The sequence below is a fragment of the Theropithecus gelada genome, chromosome 4 (assembly GCF_003255815.1).
Source record: "Theropithecus gelada isolate Dixy chromosome 4, Tgel_1.0, whole genome shotgun sequence".
Taxonomy (NCBI): Eukaryota; Metazoa; Chordata; class Mammalia; order Primates; family Cercopithecidae; genus Theropithecus; species Theropithecus gelada.
Window position 1 is genome coordinate 37,169,341 of NC_037671.1, and position 15,266 is coordinate 37,184,606.

Consider the following 15,266-nt stretch of genomic DNA (forward strand, 5'->3'; position numbering starts at 1 on the left):
GTCAGCTGCTCTGCTTTCTTCTCTGCAGAGGGTAGGCTCTGGGCTGGGAGCTTGGGACTTAAAACTAAGAGAATCTCCTTTGATAGGTCTCAGTCGTCGTCCTGAAGGTGAACGAGGTGTCTTTTGGGATTGAGGTACGTGGTGAGGACTTGACTGTGGCCCTGCAAGCAGAGGAACTGACCCTCCAGCAGCTGGGCACCGTGGGACTCTGGCAGTTCCTGCGTGGACAGTGCCCAGGTAAGGATGGTGGTCATTCCATGACGGATCGTGGGACTTGTCTAGGACAGCCACAGTTTAACTTGTACTTGTCACTGGGCTCTAAGGGCAGCCACTCTACTAGTGCCAAGTTCTCTCCAGCAGCCACTGGGGGAGGAAAAACTCCACTGAAGCCTTTTTTGCAAGGAGCCTCTCAGAGCTTTCTGGGGCTTTGCATTCACTGTGCTAGTCTCCATCTTCACTTCCAGGTACTCCTAGAGCTTATACATGAGGACAGCATCCACTTCATTTGTGTATCTCTTAACATAAAACTATCTGATCAGGGAACTTCTGTCATTCAGATTCAGTCCTTTGATGTGAATTATCATTTATAAAAGATGACAGGAAAAATCTGGGCTTATGTTACCTACTTCATTTAAAAATTATTGGCTGGGTATGGTGGCTCATGCCTGTAATCCCAGCACTTTGGGAGGCTGAGGTGGGTGGACCACCTGAGGTCAGGAGTTTGAGACCATCCTGGCCAACATGGTGAAACACTGTCTTTACTAAAATATAAAAATTAGCTGGACGTGGTGGTGGGCGCCTGTAATTCTAGCTACTTGGGAGGCTGAGGCAGGAGAATTGCTTGAACCCGGGAGGTGGAGGTTGTAGTGAGCTGAGATCGTGCCATTGCATTGCAGCCTGGGTGACAAGAGTGAAACTCTGTCTCAAAAAAAAAAAAAAAAAAAATATATATATATATATACATATATGTATGTATGTTTTTTAGGCTGGGCATGGTGGCTCATGCCTGTAATCCCAGCACACTGGGAAGCTGAGGCGGGAAACCAGCCTGAGCAACATAGCAAGACCTCATCTCTACAAAAAATACAGGCCCGGCATGGTGGCTCACACCTGTAATCCTAGCACTTTGGGAGGCTGAGGCAGGTGGATCACTTGAGGTCAGGAATTTGAAACCACCCTGGCCAACATGGTGAAACCCCGTCTCTATTAAAATACAAAAAAATTAGCTGGGCGTGGTGGCAGGCACCTATAATCCCAGCTACTTGGGAGGCGGAGGTTGCAGTGAGCCGAGATTGCGTCACTGCACTCCAGCCTGGGTGAGAGAGCGAGACTCTGTCTTTAAAAAAAAATAAAATTAGCTGGGCGTGGCGGTGCATGCCTATAGTTCTAGCTGCTTGGGAGGCTGAGGTGAGTGGATCACTTGAGTCTAGAAGTTTGAGACTACGGTGAGCTATAATTGCACCACTGCACTCTAGCCTGGGAACAGAGTGAGACCCTGCCTCTTTAAAAAAAATTAAAATATTGAGTAGATACTGAAGAACACTTATAAGATATATGTAAGGCATAAAATAATAACAATACAGTGAACCCGTGTACCCACCACCTAGTTTGTTTTATTGTTTTAAAATTTTTTGTGAGACACAGTCTTGCTCTGTTGCCCAGGCTGGAGTGCAGTGGCACAAATTCGATACACTGCAACATTTGCCTCCCGAGTTCAGGCAATTCTCCTGCCTCAGCCTCCTGAGTAGCTGGGAATACAGGCACGCACCACCACACCCAGCTAATTTTTGTATTTTCAGTAGAGATGGGGTTTTACCGTGTTGACCAGGCTGGTCTCAAACTCCCAGCCTCAAGTGATCCATCCACCTCAGCCTCCCAAAGTGCTGGAATTACAGGCCTGAGCCACCATGCCTGGCCCCACCACCTAGTTTAATTAATATAATACAACAGTACCATTACCTTTGAAGTCTCTGGGAGTCCCTCTCCTGAACCTCCTTCTGTCCATCACCTGTCATAGGTAATCACTATCCTGAATTTGTATTCATTGTTATCTTGCTTTACTTTATAATTTGTACGCTTGTTTATATTAATGTATTATTTAGCTTTTTTCGTATTTTTCTGAATGGAATAATAGATTGTACTATTTTTGTGATTTGCGTCTTTCAAGTAACGTGATACTCTGTAAATTCCTCTAGGTTGTTGAGTTAGCTATAATTCATTCATTTTTCATTACTATATAATGTTATTGTATACGTACACTTTTTTTTTTTTTTTTTTTTTTTGAAGCAGAGTCTCACTGGGTTGCCCAGGCTGGAGTGCAGTGGTTGTGATCTCAGTTCACTGCAACCTTCGCCTCCCAGGTTCAAGTGATTCTCGTGCCTCAGCCTCCTCAGTAGCTGGGACTACAGGCGCCCGCCACCACGCCTGACTTATTGTTTTTGTATTTTTAGACGAGTTTCACCATGTTGCCCAGGATAGTCTTGAACTCTTGAACTCAAGTGATCCACCCGCCTCAGCCTCCCAAAGTCTTAGGATTATAGGCATGAGCCACTGTGCATAGCACAGTTTGCTTTTTGAAAACAGCTTTATTGAAGTATAATTTGCATAGAATAAAATTCACTCATTTTAAGTGTACAGTTTTATAATTGTGTAACCATCACCACAACCCAATTTTAGAACATTTCCATCACCCCCAAAATATCCCTGTACCCATTATCCTGTTTACTTTTTTATTCTATTCTGGACAGACATTTGGGTTGTTTCTAGTTTTGTTTTGTTTTTTTTTTCCAATTTCAAATAGGGTTGCTGTGAACATCCTTGTACATGTCTCTTGGAATATATGTTTGAGAGTTTCCCCGGGGTTGTATTTCTGACAGTATAATTTCTAGATCATTAGGGTAGGCACAACTTCAACTTTACTAGATAATACCAAATTGTTTTGCAAAATGTTTGCACCAATTTGCAGTTCCATAAATATGTAAGTTGTTCCACAAGATCCTTGACTACACCTGAGATTGTTCTGTTTGGAGTTTTGGAGAGATTAGCATAGATCCTGCTTTGCTTTATGAGGGACAGATGAGAAAACGAAGACTTAGAGAAAGGAGGAGACATTCAAATTTAGTAGAGTTTGGGGGTCCTATGTTTTAAGAGCTTTTCCTTGGCCATTAGCCCACTGCTTCACATTCATAACAAGGCCAGTCCTTAATCTCTCTTGCACTTTGCAAGGCATTATAGCAAAGTATCTAAGCCCATGGACTTAGCAGTCAGACTGCCTGGGTTCAGATCGTCTCCTTGCTACTTACTAATTATGTAATTATGGGCAAGTTATTCTTTGTGACTTAGTTCAGTCAGATGAAAATGATGATATTCCTTTGACATAGGGTTATTATGAATATTGGTGTATAAAGTGCTTAGAAGACTCCCTGGCAGTTAATTAGTCGTCTTTCTTGTCTTTCTTCGCAAAGGTACCTGCTTTCAGGAATCCTCAGCTTTGAAGACTGGCTACATCAGGCCAGCTGTGGGCCTTCGCTTTGAGGTGGGGCCTGGAGCGGCCGTTCGTTCCCCCCTGGCCTCACAAAATGGCTTCCTACATTTATTGCTTCATGGCTGTGACCTCGAGCTGCTCACTTCGGTGCTCAATGGCCTGGGGCCCTTCTTGGAGGATGAGGAGATCCCGGTGGTAGTCCCCATGCAGATTGAGCTTCTGAACTCCAGCATCACCCTAAAGGTGTGAGGAACCTTTGGTTTTTGCCAGTGTAAGGGCGCACTGGTTTTTGCCCTGGACTTTGTCAAGCAAGGAAGCAGTGACACCTGTTAACCTCTTCCCTTTTCACTGTAAAATATGATGAGGATCAAGTGAGGAAATACTGATACACATTTGCATTCTCTGTCAGTGTTATAGTGGTACGTAAATGTGTGTTGCTATCAGAAAAGCCAGGGTTCAGGTGAGGAGACCTTTTCTGTAACGCTAACCCTGTCTTTGACATGCAGCATTACCACGTGGAAGCCATCAGGTTATCTGATCCTCAGTTCACCATCTCTAGACAGGAGAATCTGCTATGCCTCTTAAACCTTCCAAGAATGTATGGAGAAACTGGCATAAAGCTGTTTCGAGCTGAATGATGGGAGCATGGGTTGTGTTAAATTGCTCTGAGCTGGTGGGGGGCATCATGTGGTTTCCCTCTTTCCTGCAGGATGATATCCCCCCCATCTATCCAACATCTCCAGGCCCCATCCCCATCACTCTGGCCATGGAACATGTTGTGCTGAAGAGGAGTGATGATGGTGTGTTCCACATAGGCGGTGAGTCAGGCTTGTCAGCCTGTTGGTTTCTCTGCCTCTTTTTTCTCCTAAAAGTGAATAGGTGACACCTAGGAACTGTTTGGGAGTTGGCAGCAGTTTGTCACTTAGAACCTTTACTTGTTTTCTCTAGCTGCTGCTCAGGACAGACCATCAGCTGAAGTACTTAAAAGTGAGAAGAGACAGCCCCCAAAAGAACAGGTGTTTTTGATGCCCACAGGAGACGTTTTTGAACAGCAGGTGAGGACCTAACAGAACAGTACCTACCCATAACCCTTGGGGGGTACATTTGCAAAGCTGGTAAAACTCGGGGTTGGGGGGCAAGAAGGTTGCATGTGCTGCCTGCATGTGGGTATTTTGGGTCCCTGTCATCTAGCAGCGGCTTCTAGAAGTGCTGACTAGAGAGTAAATGTCAGGAGCTGGAGAGAAATGGTTGCTGAGGACATACTGCACCTGCCAATGAACTATGAAGAGGGAATCAAGCTCTTAGAAAATATATGGTCATCTTGATCATTGACCTAACTTGTGGATTTTTCTCCTTGAACTCCTTCTCCCTGTTCCCTTTACTGGCTGATGTTGCAAGATGGTATTACCATATGTAACTGTGAACTACTTATTGTTCCTCAGGTGAAAGAACTGCCTATCCTACAAAAAGAACTTATAGAAACTAAACAAGCATTGGCCAATGCCAACCAGGATAAAGAAAAACTTCTTCAGGAGATTAGGAAATATAACCCCTTCTTTGAGCTCTGAAACCAGTGGCTCAGCCATCTGTGCCAAGGAGAGAGGCTATCACCAGCAGTAGCACCACCTAGGACAGAGGGCACTGTCCAGTGCTGAATAAGTCACTACGGATGCCAGAGGGACTGGGGAGCACGCACTTCACTTGTGCTTTCCGCTGGCTGTTCTTACTTGGATGGAGGACAAGGGCAAAGCATGACTGTATCCCAGGAAACTGGGGCTTGCCCTGTGTGTGGCACAAGCATCATGTCTTGCCTGTATGAAGCCTTTTGGCCCTCTGTGTACTAGGTGGAATCTTCTCAACACTGTAGGGCCATTTCACCTCATGGTTTCATGGCAGGGACATTTGCTTCCTTCACAAGCCTGTGTGAACAAGCAAAAGTACCCACCTCTTCGGTCACCCACAGAGCCACCAAAGATTCCATGTCCCAGAGCTTCCCATAGCAGACCTGAAAAGTCCTTGGCCTGAGCTTTGGCCATGGTAGTGGAGTGGAACAGGAAATAGCCCAGCAGAGGAGTGTGGGGGAAGGGGGCAGGAGAGATCCAAGAATAAGGGAGACCTGGACTCTGCCTTTTTGGGAAAAGGAACCAAGCCTATATCAATTTGGCTGATAACACAATCAGACTTTTCCAGGTTAAGCTTCCTTTCTGTTATACTTTCATCATTGTGATGCTATGGTAGAAAGTAAACAACAGTAGTGGCTCAGTCATTTAATCTTTCCCCTCTGTAATACAACTTATTTGAAATTTAAATCAAGAAAAAATTTCTGACTCTGAGCTCGGTTGGTGGCATGCTATGCCAGGGGTCAGTGGGGGAGCTTGCTTCTGAGCCCCCTGTTGTCCACCTGGAGTCCTGCTTGTCTTCCCCAGCTGTGCTGAGTGGCTCTTCTGTCTCCCTGGGGTCCTTGGCACATCTGCTTTCCCAGCTCTGTGACCTTACCAGTTCTCTCCTCAGCACTTGGTGGTCTGGGAGCTAAAAATGTGTTTTAAACTTTTACATAAACAACTCAACCTGTTGCCTCTCACTTCCCTCCATCACTGTGGCTTTTAAAAATCATGTATTTTGACTCAAGTAAAAAAACAAAAATCCTTCATCCCAGCTAGGTTTTGCCCCCTGCCCTATAAAATAGCTATTACCCTCTTTCTTTCCTTTGAATTCTTCTCCAATTCTATCCCTTCATTTATACTGCCCTGTGATACACTTGAAGCTGTGTTGATTGGACAGACGTTGATCAGTTAACTTACCTTTACTTGGCAAGATGGTGAAATAGTAATTTAGTGATGTTGCTGAAGTCTTGACCATTCACCTTTCCATATTGAAGGAAAAGTGAAAAGGTTTCTTTTATGGGAAATTAAGCTTGACTTGCATACTCTAGTTTGATGAGGATAAAAAGAAACATGTAATTGCAGTGGTGTTTACAACCAATTGATCACAACCAATCTTAGATTTCTTTGTTCCTTCCCCACTCTCAACACTTCATTTGACTAGAAAGAAAAAATGTATTCACCAAGGAACAGGACCCAATTCAGACTTTTGTTAAGTTTCTTTACTAAGGCAATTTTTGAAACACCAGTTACTATGGGATGGTGGGAATTTTTCATGCTTAAGAAATAGACACTTAGGAACAAAGAAACATCTTTCTGGAGAAAATGCTAATGGGAAGTTACCTAAGGCTTGATGCTTGGTTCAACCTTATTTAAAATTCTTATAAATGACCTAAAAGTAGGATTTTACAGTGAAATCAAATGTCACTACTTCCAGGCAGTGAAAGGTAGACTAGAAGAGGTTTAAAAAACACAAAGCCAGCTGTGCGCGGTGGCTCATGTCTGTAATCCCAGCACTTTGGGAGGCCGAGGCGGGGAGATCACAAATTCAGGAGATCGAGACCATCCTGGCCAACATGGTGAAACCCCGTCTCCACTAAAAATACAAAAATTAGCTGGGCGTGGTGGCAGGTGCCTGTAGTTCCAGCTACTCGAGAGGCTGAAGCAGGAGAATCACTTGAACCTGGGAGGCAGAGGTTGCAGTGAGCCGAGATTGCGCCACTATACTCCAGCCTGGCAACAGTGAGACTCCATCTCAAAACAAACAAACAAACAAAAAAACACAAAACCACAGAAGGGTTACAATAAGCAGGGCTGAGAATACTCAGAAAACTGACAGGTGAGGTTCAACATAACATAAGGAAATGTATTTATGGAAGAATTATCAACTGATATACCTGAACACTGTTAGAACTCAGGGAAGAAACTGAAGCATTGCTGAGGGGGAGGAGAGATCAACATGCTGCTGTGGCCAAAAGCGTAATTGCCCTGTGGGCATCATCAGGAAGGGCTTTTGGAGATAACAGAGAACAGAGCTTTATACAAAACCATGGATATGTCTTGATCGAATTATCTGTGTTTCTAGTGACCTTATTTACAAGATACATGACGAAGGGAGGAAAGGTCCAGAGAACAGCCAAAATTATCAGGGGGTGGAGGTATATCCATATGAGGACACATCTTTAAAATATAGACTCTATCCTGCAAAGATGAAAGCAGAGGGGAGTTAGATTAAATATCCAATCGAGAGCAAGGACCTGGGCCTGTACTACTAGCTCTAGGGCTCTATCTCATAGCCTTAGTAAAGAAAGCACTTCTCATAGCAAATCAGAAATGTAAGGAGCTCATTGTCTAAGAAGTGATGCCAGCAGACACTATACATGGGTGCAGGTTTATGAGGAATCCTTGCATGACAGCCTTCTACAAGGAATTAGAGAAAAGTAGGGCTACTTGGTAATATACAACTGAGAGGGTAACTGTGTCCCTCGACAAACTACTCCTTAGTGCCTCTTTCAAAGGCAGAATGTTGATCTGAATGGATCACTGGTCTTAAGTATGGCATCTCTAATGTTCTTGAAGTGGGAGGAAGGAGATCTGGTAGCTGGAAAATATAATTATTCCATCTTAGGCTCACTTGAATTGGTTTAAAATCATATTCTGATTCTCTTATCCTTTCCTCCCCTCACCCAGCATATACCTCTGGCATCCCTCCATGCAAAGAAAATGTCAAATAGGCATTTCTTGGTATACTTTTACCTACACTTGTGCTTGTGGGCAGGGAGTAAAAACATATCCAGTTAAGTACCAAGGCCAACCTCTTAATGGCTGGAGCTCAGTTACGTCTCTGGCTCTCTAAAGGAGTCCAGAGCTCTTGTCCATGTGACAAATGGAGTCTTAGAATTTCTGGCTTTCCTTATGTGGCAGCTTTGGCCATTGTGTCTTGAAATTCTCCCTCAGGAAATGTGATAGGGGTTATTATCCCATGGGATTTTAGTAAAAATCAGCTTGCCTAATTTCATGTTCCTGTTCATAATGAAGAAATGTGAAGTGGTGGTAGTCCTCAGGATAAGTATAAAGGAAAATATGCAAGGAAAAAGCAGTGTCAGCCCTTTTGGACTGCTTATGATTTCTGCCTTAGAGCTACAAGACTTGGAACAAGAAATAATACCTCAAGAAAATGTTTGGAGAGAGAGCACCACTGTCCCTCAAAGACTTCAGCCACTGCACATTACCAATTCAGCTGTGAAGCATTTACAACTATGTATTATCTGTGATGTCTACATTTCCTGTTTACATGCATGTGCTGGGGATATGCTTTAGTGTGTATGGACTAGAGTTTAAATCTTTTCTTTAACTGGGCTGCAAGGAAGGCTATCAATCCCAAATTGTGTTTTCAACTCACTGGAATAATTAACCTGGTTTTCCTGATATAAAACAGGTGGGTTCTATTCACATGATGGCTGTTCTTTACCATATATTTCATCTGAACCTCATTTTGCCATGGGCCTCAACCTTTATGTCTGCTTTTTATGGTTCTGAAAGGAATGGCTCCCGTGTATGGAATATACAAGGGATAACCACCACCCCTCACATACCCCTGTAACTTAAATGCTTCCATGTAACTCAGATTACTTTCCCCTTAGTGGTAAACAGGGGTTGGGGGATGGGTGGTAGTGGAAAGAAGGTAGTTTGAAATATTGCCATAGTAATATGGGAACTTTTCATTCCAAACCTTTACCCTCGCTTTTTTTTTCTCTCTTATTTAATATTTGCCTAAACTTCTGAAATCAGTTATAGTAAGATCATAAAACTATGAAAACAACTGAACTTTTGGTACACAAGTTAGTTCGATGACATCTTGTGATTTGAGAACAGTAAAAGGTGTGTGTGTCATTGCCTCATGATTTGTCATAGTCATTACTAAGGGTTTCGGAGAGAATCTGGTGTGAAGCACTATCCTTTCAAGAGACTAAGGCCTTTACCTAGTTGCTCCCCTACCTTCTGTCAGAATAGGAGTATTCCCGTGCACCTCTGGGTAGGTATAGGTAGTGGCTATTGAATGGGGATTATTTCCCCATGGCACAAGGGGAAACACTCCTGGATAACCTTTAACAGTGAGGCTTTGCTAAGTGGCCAGACTTGGGATTTGATCTTCCTCAATTGTATTTATTAAGTTTCAGCCTTATTCAGTATCTCTAACTGCCATAGATACAGTTCCTACGACTTCTAAAAAAATTCCTGTTAGAGCTGAGAGAGTATCTTTTTTGTTTATTAATTTTTGTTCAAGATGTAGCCTGAGTCTTAAAGCATTTCTTTGTGGAATGCCCCACTGAAGTGTCTTCTCCATTGGCTAAGTACATGTTTAAAGCCATGGGTTTTAATGTAAGACACTTTTAGTATCTAATTCTGCTTCCCCCACTGAGGGTGCTAAACAGAATTAGAATCTTTACTAAGACATGCTCAGGAAAGCTTCACAAGAGAACAGCTTCAAAATCCTTCTCCCTATGACACTGAATGGTAGAGAGGAAAGAATTCTTGGGGATTGCCAATTACATATCGTAGCCTTATTACTGCTAATCACTGTCAGAAAAGGTCACTTCATTCACCTCTATTTGAGGAAAACAATGAGAATGTATCTGATGAACTAGAATCCTGGTCAGTATTGGGAAATATTAATGTTGCAATATCTAGTCAAACCTTGAGTGTACTGGTTCTGTGAACCACCTGAAAAAACAAATTAAATGTATTAAACCATAATGGTTGTCGTGTATCTGTTGATAAGAATCTGAAATATATGGGCTTTTATATTGTTTATTTTCGTTTCACTCTTAGGGGAAGAAGATTATTACACTGTTTTTAACAGTGCTTGAAGTACTCTTTTATGAGATAAAATTTTAATGGTTCTACTAGAAAAAGGGCTCAAATTTCCACAAAATAGCCAAAACCAGTTGTATTGGAACACCAAAAAAGAATGATCAACTTCCCATTCCAACCAGCTAGACAGAAAATGAATACACCTAGGGCAAGTTGGAAAACAGTTTAATGATCACTCACCAGAATCCACAGGAGAATCTTAAATGTTTACAAGCACCAATTATTCCGTTATTCCTGCCATCGCCGCATCCTTCATGGCAGAGTATCACAAGTAAGTTTCTGGTTGTTTCATCTACTTAAAATCAGATGTAAGAAACAACCTGAGTCTTAGCAACTTCAGACTTCAATGTGAAACCATTAAAGCCCTGGACACTTTAGGAGGCTGAGGCAGGAGGATTGCTTGAAGCCAGGAGTTCACGACCAGCCTGGGCAACAAAGCAAGACCCCATCTCCATAAAAAAATAAGTTAGCTGGGCACAGTAGTGCGTGCCTGCAGTCTTAGCTACTCAGGAGACTGAGGCAGGAGGGTCACTTAAGTCCAGGAATTCAAGGCTGTAGTCATGCCACTGAACTCCAACCTAGGTGACAGAGCAAGACCCTATCTCAAACAAAACAAAACAAAACTCTCTTGGAAAGGTTTTCTCTCTGAAAGCAGTTCTGTCCAGAAGATGCCTACGGCCCATACATCTTCTTCCAACTAGCCAAGACAGTTAAATACTTCAAAATGCCCCAAGAGGTCCCAAAATTTAGTCAAGGCAAGTATCAGGCTACATACTTTCTAGGTGTGACAAATATCAGAGTTTTGAGAAAGATGTTAAAATCATCATGGAATCCTTGGAGGCCTGAGATACTAAAGCACCAGTGCAGACAGTCTTCTAGGAAGTCTGGAACCAATACTTCTTCCATCAGTAATACAGGCCTTTCTAGACTTTGGTCTAGAAGAAGATGATTTTTTTGTGCTTCGAGTTAGGGATCTGTCCCTTTGACTTTAACCTTCTAACAGCTTCCCTCATATGTTTGGGTTGTAGTGGTGGCATTTCTCCCCACTTCTCACATACATCCAGTGCTAAACAGGGTAAGGAGAAAGTCTGATTATCATACAATAATTTACTTATCACATAATCCTTTTGAGTCCTGTAATTCTCGTTAACTTTTCTTAAGCTTGCTAAGGAAATAAACCAAAACATTTTTCCTTTTTAAGAGAAGATTTTTTTTAGTATAACATCTCATAACAGGCTTTATCATAGACAACAGTTTAAAATGTATTTCCTATAGGCCATATGCTGTGGCTCATGTCTGTAATCCCAGCAGTTAGGGAGGCCAAGGTAGGAGGATTGCTTGAGCCCAGGAGTTTGAGACCAACCTGGGCAACATGGCAAAACCTTGTCTCTACAAAAAAATTTAAAAATTAGCCAGGGGTGGTGGTGCACACCTGTGGTCTCAACTACTCAGGCTGAGGCAGGAGAATCACCCGAGCCTAGGAGCTCACTGTTGCAGTAAGCTGTGATCGCATGATCAAGGCACTCTAGCCTGGGTGACAGAGTGAGACCCTGTCTCATAACTATGTAAAAATAAAAATTAGCCAGGTGTGGTAGTGCATGCCTACGGTCCCAGCTACTTGGGAGGCTGAAGCAGGAGGATCCTTTGAGCCTAGGAGTTTGAGGTGGTAGTGAGCTATGGTCACACCACTGTTACCATCTCATTTTGTACACCATCTAAATTTGTGATTTGTAAAAGGAAACATAAAAAATATTAAAAGAAAAAATAAAGATCACGCCACTGCACTCCAGCCTGGGCGACAGAGTGAGACCCTGTCTCAAAAAATAATAATAATTTAAAAGTATCTATCTCCTGCTTAAAAAAATAAATTAAAAAAAAAAAAGATTTCACCAGTCAGAGTAGCAATGGGAAACAGCCAGGCTTTTTACTCAATAAAGGGGGCAGGCAGTTCCCAGGGATCACAACATTAGGGACAACTCACCGTCCCACACAGGTCAGCCCTGTGATTGCTTTTCTTGTATCTTTACTTTTGGCAGCAGAAATGAGCAAAGTCCACTGCAGAAAATACAAAGTCTACTTCTGTCACCCTGGGCTGAGGAAAGGAATCAGGGAGGGGAGTCCCAGATGGTTCCTTGCCATCTGTTACTGAAACTTGCAAGGAATAATGGTCATTTCTCCTGAATACAGGGCTCCCCACTTGCTCAACTTCAAATGCAAATGAGAACTCCCACAGGTGCTTTAATAAGCTCCTTTGTATAGATATTCTTAAAAATAAGACCACCACAGTATTTGTAACCAACACTACTCACCTTCTTCTACCACCTCCCCGACGAAAACCTTGGAAATACCAGACATAGCAATAACAACATTCTGAGACACAGAGGTGCCAGTGATGGACTGGATCAGCTTGAAAGAAGGAGAAAGACTCCGTGACTACAATAGTCAAAGACTGGCTTTGGAACACAGTACCAAATAATTCACAGAAAAAGGTAAGATAACTGAGGTGCATTTTTTTCCCCCACCTAAATAATCCACTGACTTGTCTAACACCTCACTTCAAATGCCAATGGACATGGCCCTTGGGTTCAGTTCTAAAACATGATGGAGATGAAGTGTGGTGGTCTATCCTTACCCTTTTGATGGCTGCCTTAGGGAAAGCTGAGCGGCGATACATTTCATAACGGTTCAGCTGCTCCTCAGAAAAAGAAGAAACCAGGATTCTAAACAAAGATCCAGGTAACTAAGTTAACTTGTAAGAATGAATACTAAAGATAATTATTAAGTCAATAAACGTCTCAGACAATTCAAAAATGAATTGTTAAGGGGTCAATAGCATTAGGCTTGGTGCCTTGAGGAATGAAGATAAAATACTTCTACTCCAAAGGAATTTGAGAAAACATAAAATAAAAACTTCTTTTCTTACCTGTTAACAAAAAGAACAACATTGGGTCACTGTATCATACTATACAGACTGTGTTTTCAGCATTAGACTCTACCTTACTGAATTTCACACTGATGGTGTTTAATATACAAATTTATGATCAAACCAGTAGTTTTCAAGATTAACAGATTTAGGAGAAATATCTGCAAAATATGTGGAAACAGGTAATACGCCTAATGTATAATTCTTTCAAACGAATAAAGGGGCCATATCAATTTTTGAAAATGAACAAAGTATATGAACAGGAAATTTACAAAAATACCAATGGTCAACCAACATGGGGGAAACAACATTATTAACTAAGGAAATATTATTTTCATAGATAACATTTTTCATAAATCAGACCACTATTAAAAAAAGAATGGTATTAGAATATGGGACACAAACTCACACATGCTGGCAGAGTGAACTGGAACACCTTTTTGGAGAGAAATTTGGAAATACATATGAAAAGCCTTTGAAAATGTTTATACTATTTGAATTAGCAATTATACCTCTAGGAGTTTATCTTAGGAAGTAATGGACAAGTATGCAAAGATATGTCCAAAGATCCTCATCATAATGTCAAAAGTACAAATACCCAACCAGAACCACTACAGGGATTGGTTAAATTATAGTTCAACAACATAATGTGATTCGATTGTAGCCATTAAAAATTATGATTTATGAGCATATTTACTGACATGAAAATATTTAGCTATACATATCAAACATCTAAAAAAACTTTGAAAAGGTACATACCCAAACACTATACCCAACTATATACTTAGAGTGAACTCTGCCTGGTGAGTTTATGGGTAATTTTTTCTATTTTTCTGTATTCTCTGAATTATTTGCAATGAGCGCATACTACTTTTTACAATCAGAAAATGTCATAAAGCTATTTCTATTTTTAAGAAAACTACGACCTAGGCAGGGCGCGGTGGCTCAAGCCTGTAATCCCAGCACTTTGGGAGGCTGAGGTAGGTGGACCACGAGGTCAGGAGATCGAGACCATCCTGGCTAACACAGTGAAACCCCATCTCTACTAAAAATACAAAAAAAAAAAAAAAAATTAGCCAGGCGTGATGGCGGGCGCCTGTAGTCCCAGCTACCCGGGAGGCTAAGGCAGGAGAATGGCGTGAACCCGGGAGGCGGAGCTTGCAGTGAGCTGAGATCATGCCACTGCACTCCAGCCTGGGCGACAGAGCGAGACTCCGCCTCAAAAAAAAAAAAAGAAAACTATGACCTAGATGTATAATTAGTGACATGGAAAACATTCATCATATCTAATGTGAAAAATAGGTTATGAAACAGTATTTGACATTTGTGAAAAAAACAATTCATAGATATATATGTATAGAAACTATCTTGAAACTTTTAACATAAGCAGGATATATCTCTGTGGTAAGGTGATTCTTTTTTCTTCTTATCTATTTACTTTTATTTATTTATTTTTGAGACAGTGTCTGGCTCTATTGCCCAGGCTGGAGTGCAGTAGTGCAATCTTGGCTCATTGCAACCTCTGCCTCCTGGGTTCAAGTGATTCTCCTACCTCAGCCTCCCGAGTAGCTGGGACTACAGGCACCCACCACAACGCCTGGCTAATTTTTTGTAATTTTAGGAGAGATGGGGTTTCACCATCTTGGCCAGGCTGGTCTCAAACTCCTGACCTCAGGTGATCCGCCCACACCTCAGCCTCCCAAAGTGCTGGGATTACAGGTGTGAGCCACCGCTCCCGGACATCTTTTTATCTATTTATATTTTCTATGCTGTAACATAATTGTTTGAAAAAAAATTTTTTGGCCTGTAATCCCAGCACTTTGGGAGGCCGAGGCGGGCGGATCACGAGGTCTCGAGTTCGAGACCAGCCTGGCCAACATGGTGAAACCCTGTCTCTACTAAAAATACAAAAATTAGCCAGGCATGGTGGCGGGCACCTGTAGTCCCAGCTATCTGGGAGGCTGAGGCAGGAGAATCGCTTGAAACCGGAAGGTGGAGGTTGCAGTGAGCAGAGATCCTGCCACTACACTCCAGCCTGAGCAATGAGAGCGAAACTCCGTCTCAAAAAAAAAAAAAAAAAAATTTTAAAAAAAAGCCAGGCACA

At 42.1% G+C, this 15,266-nt stretch overlaps 2 protein-coding genes across 5 annotated transcripts in view; one reads left to right on the top strand and one right to left on the bottom strand.

Moving 5' to 3' along the window:
* UHRF1BP1 (UHRF1 binding protein 1) overlaps positions 1 to 10,122 on the top strand; it is an 82,031-nt gene extending 71,909 nt beyond the window's left edge. The window contains exons 17-21 of one of the 2 annotated variants that reach the window (XM_025381789.1): positions 87 to 237; positions 3,465 to 3,727; positions 4,194 to 4,302; positions 4,433 to 4,539; positions 4,927 to 10,122. In XM_025381789.1, the coding sequence (XP_025237574.1) occupies positions 87 to 237; positions 3,465 to 3,727; positions 4,194 to 4,302; positions 4,433 to 4,539; positions 4,927 to 5,052 (756 nt within the window). In that variant the 3' untranslated portion in view covers positions 5,053 to 10,122. The remainder of the gene's footprint in view (positions 1 to 86; positions 238 to 3,464; positions 3,728 to 4,193; positions 4,303 to 4,432; positions 4,540 to 4,926) is intronic. The other variant, XM_025381790.1, reaches the window with a different exon arrangement.
* A 265-nt stretch (positions 10,123 to 10,387) lies between these two features.
* Positions 10,388 to 15,266, bottom strand: part of TAF11 (TATA-box binding protein associated factor 11) — a 10,726-nt gene continuing 5,847 nt past the window's right edge. The window contains exons 3-6 of one of the 3 annotated variants that reach the window (XM_025381792.1): positions 12,872 to 12,959; positions 12,549 to 12,645; positions 12,221 to 12,331; positions 11,221 to 11,305 (exon numbers count right to left, since the gene is read on the bottom strand). In XM_025381792.1, coding sequence (XP_025237577.1) covers positions 12,234 to 12,331; positions 12,549 to 12,645; positions 12,872 to 12,959 — 283 coding nt within the window. In that variant the 3' untranslated portion in view covers positions 11,221 to 11,305; positions 12,221 to 12,233. Of the gene's footprint in view, positions 11,306 to 12,220; positions 12,332 to 12,548; positions 12,646 to 12,871; positions 12,960 to 15,266 lie in introns of all 3 variants that reach the window. The other 2 variants (XM_025381791.1, XM_025381793.1) reach the window with 2 other exon arrangements.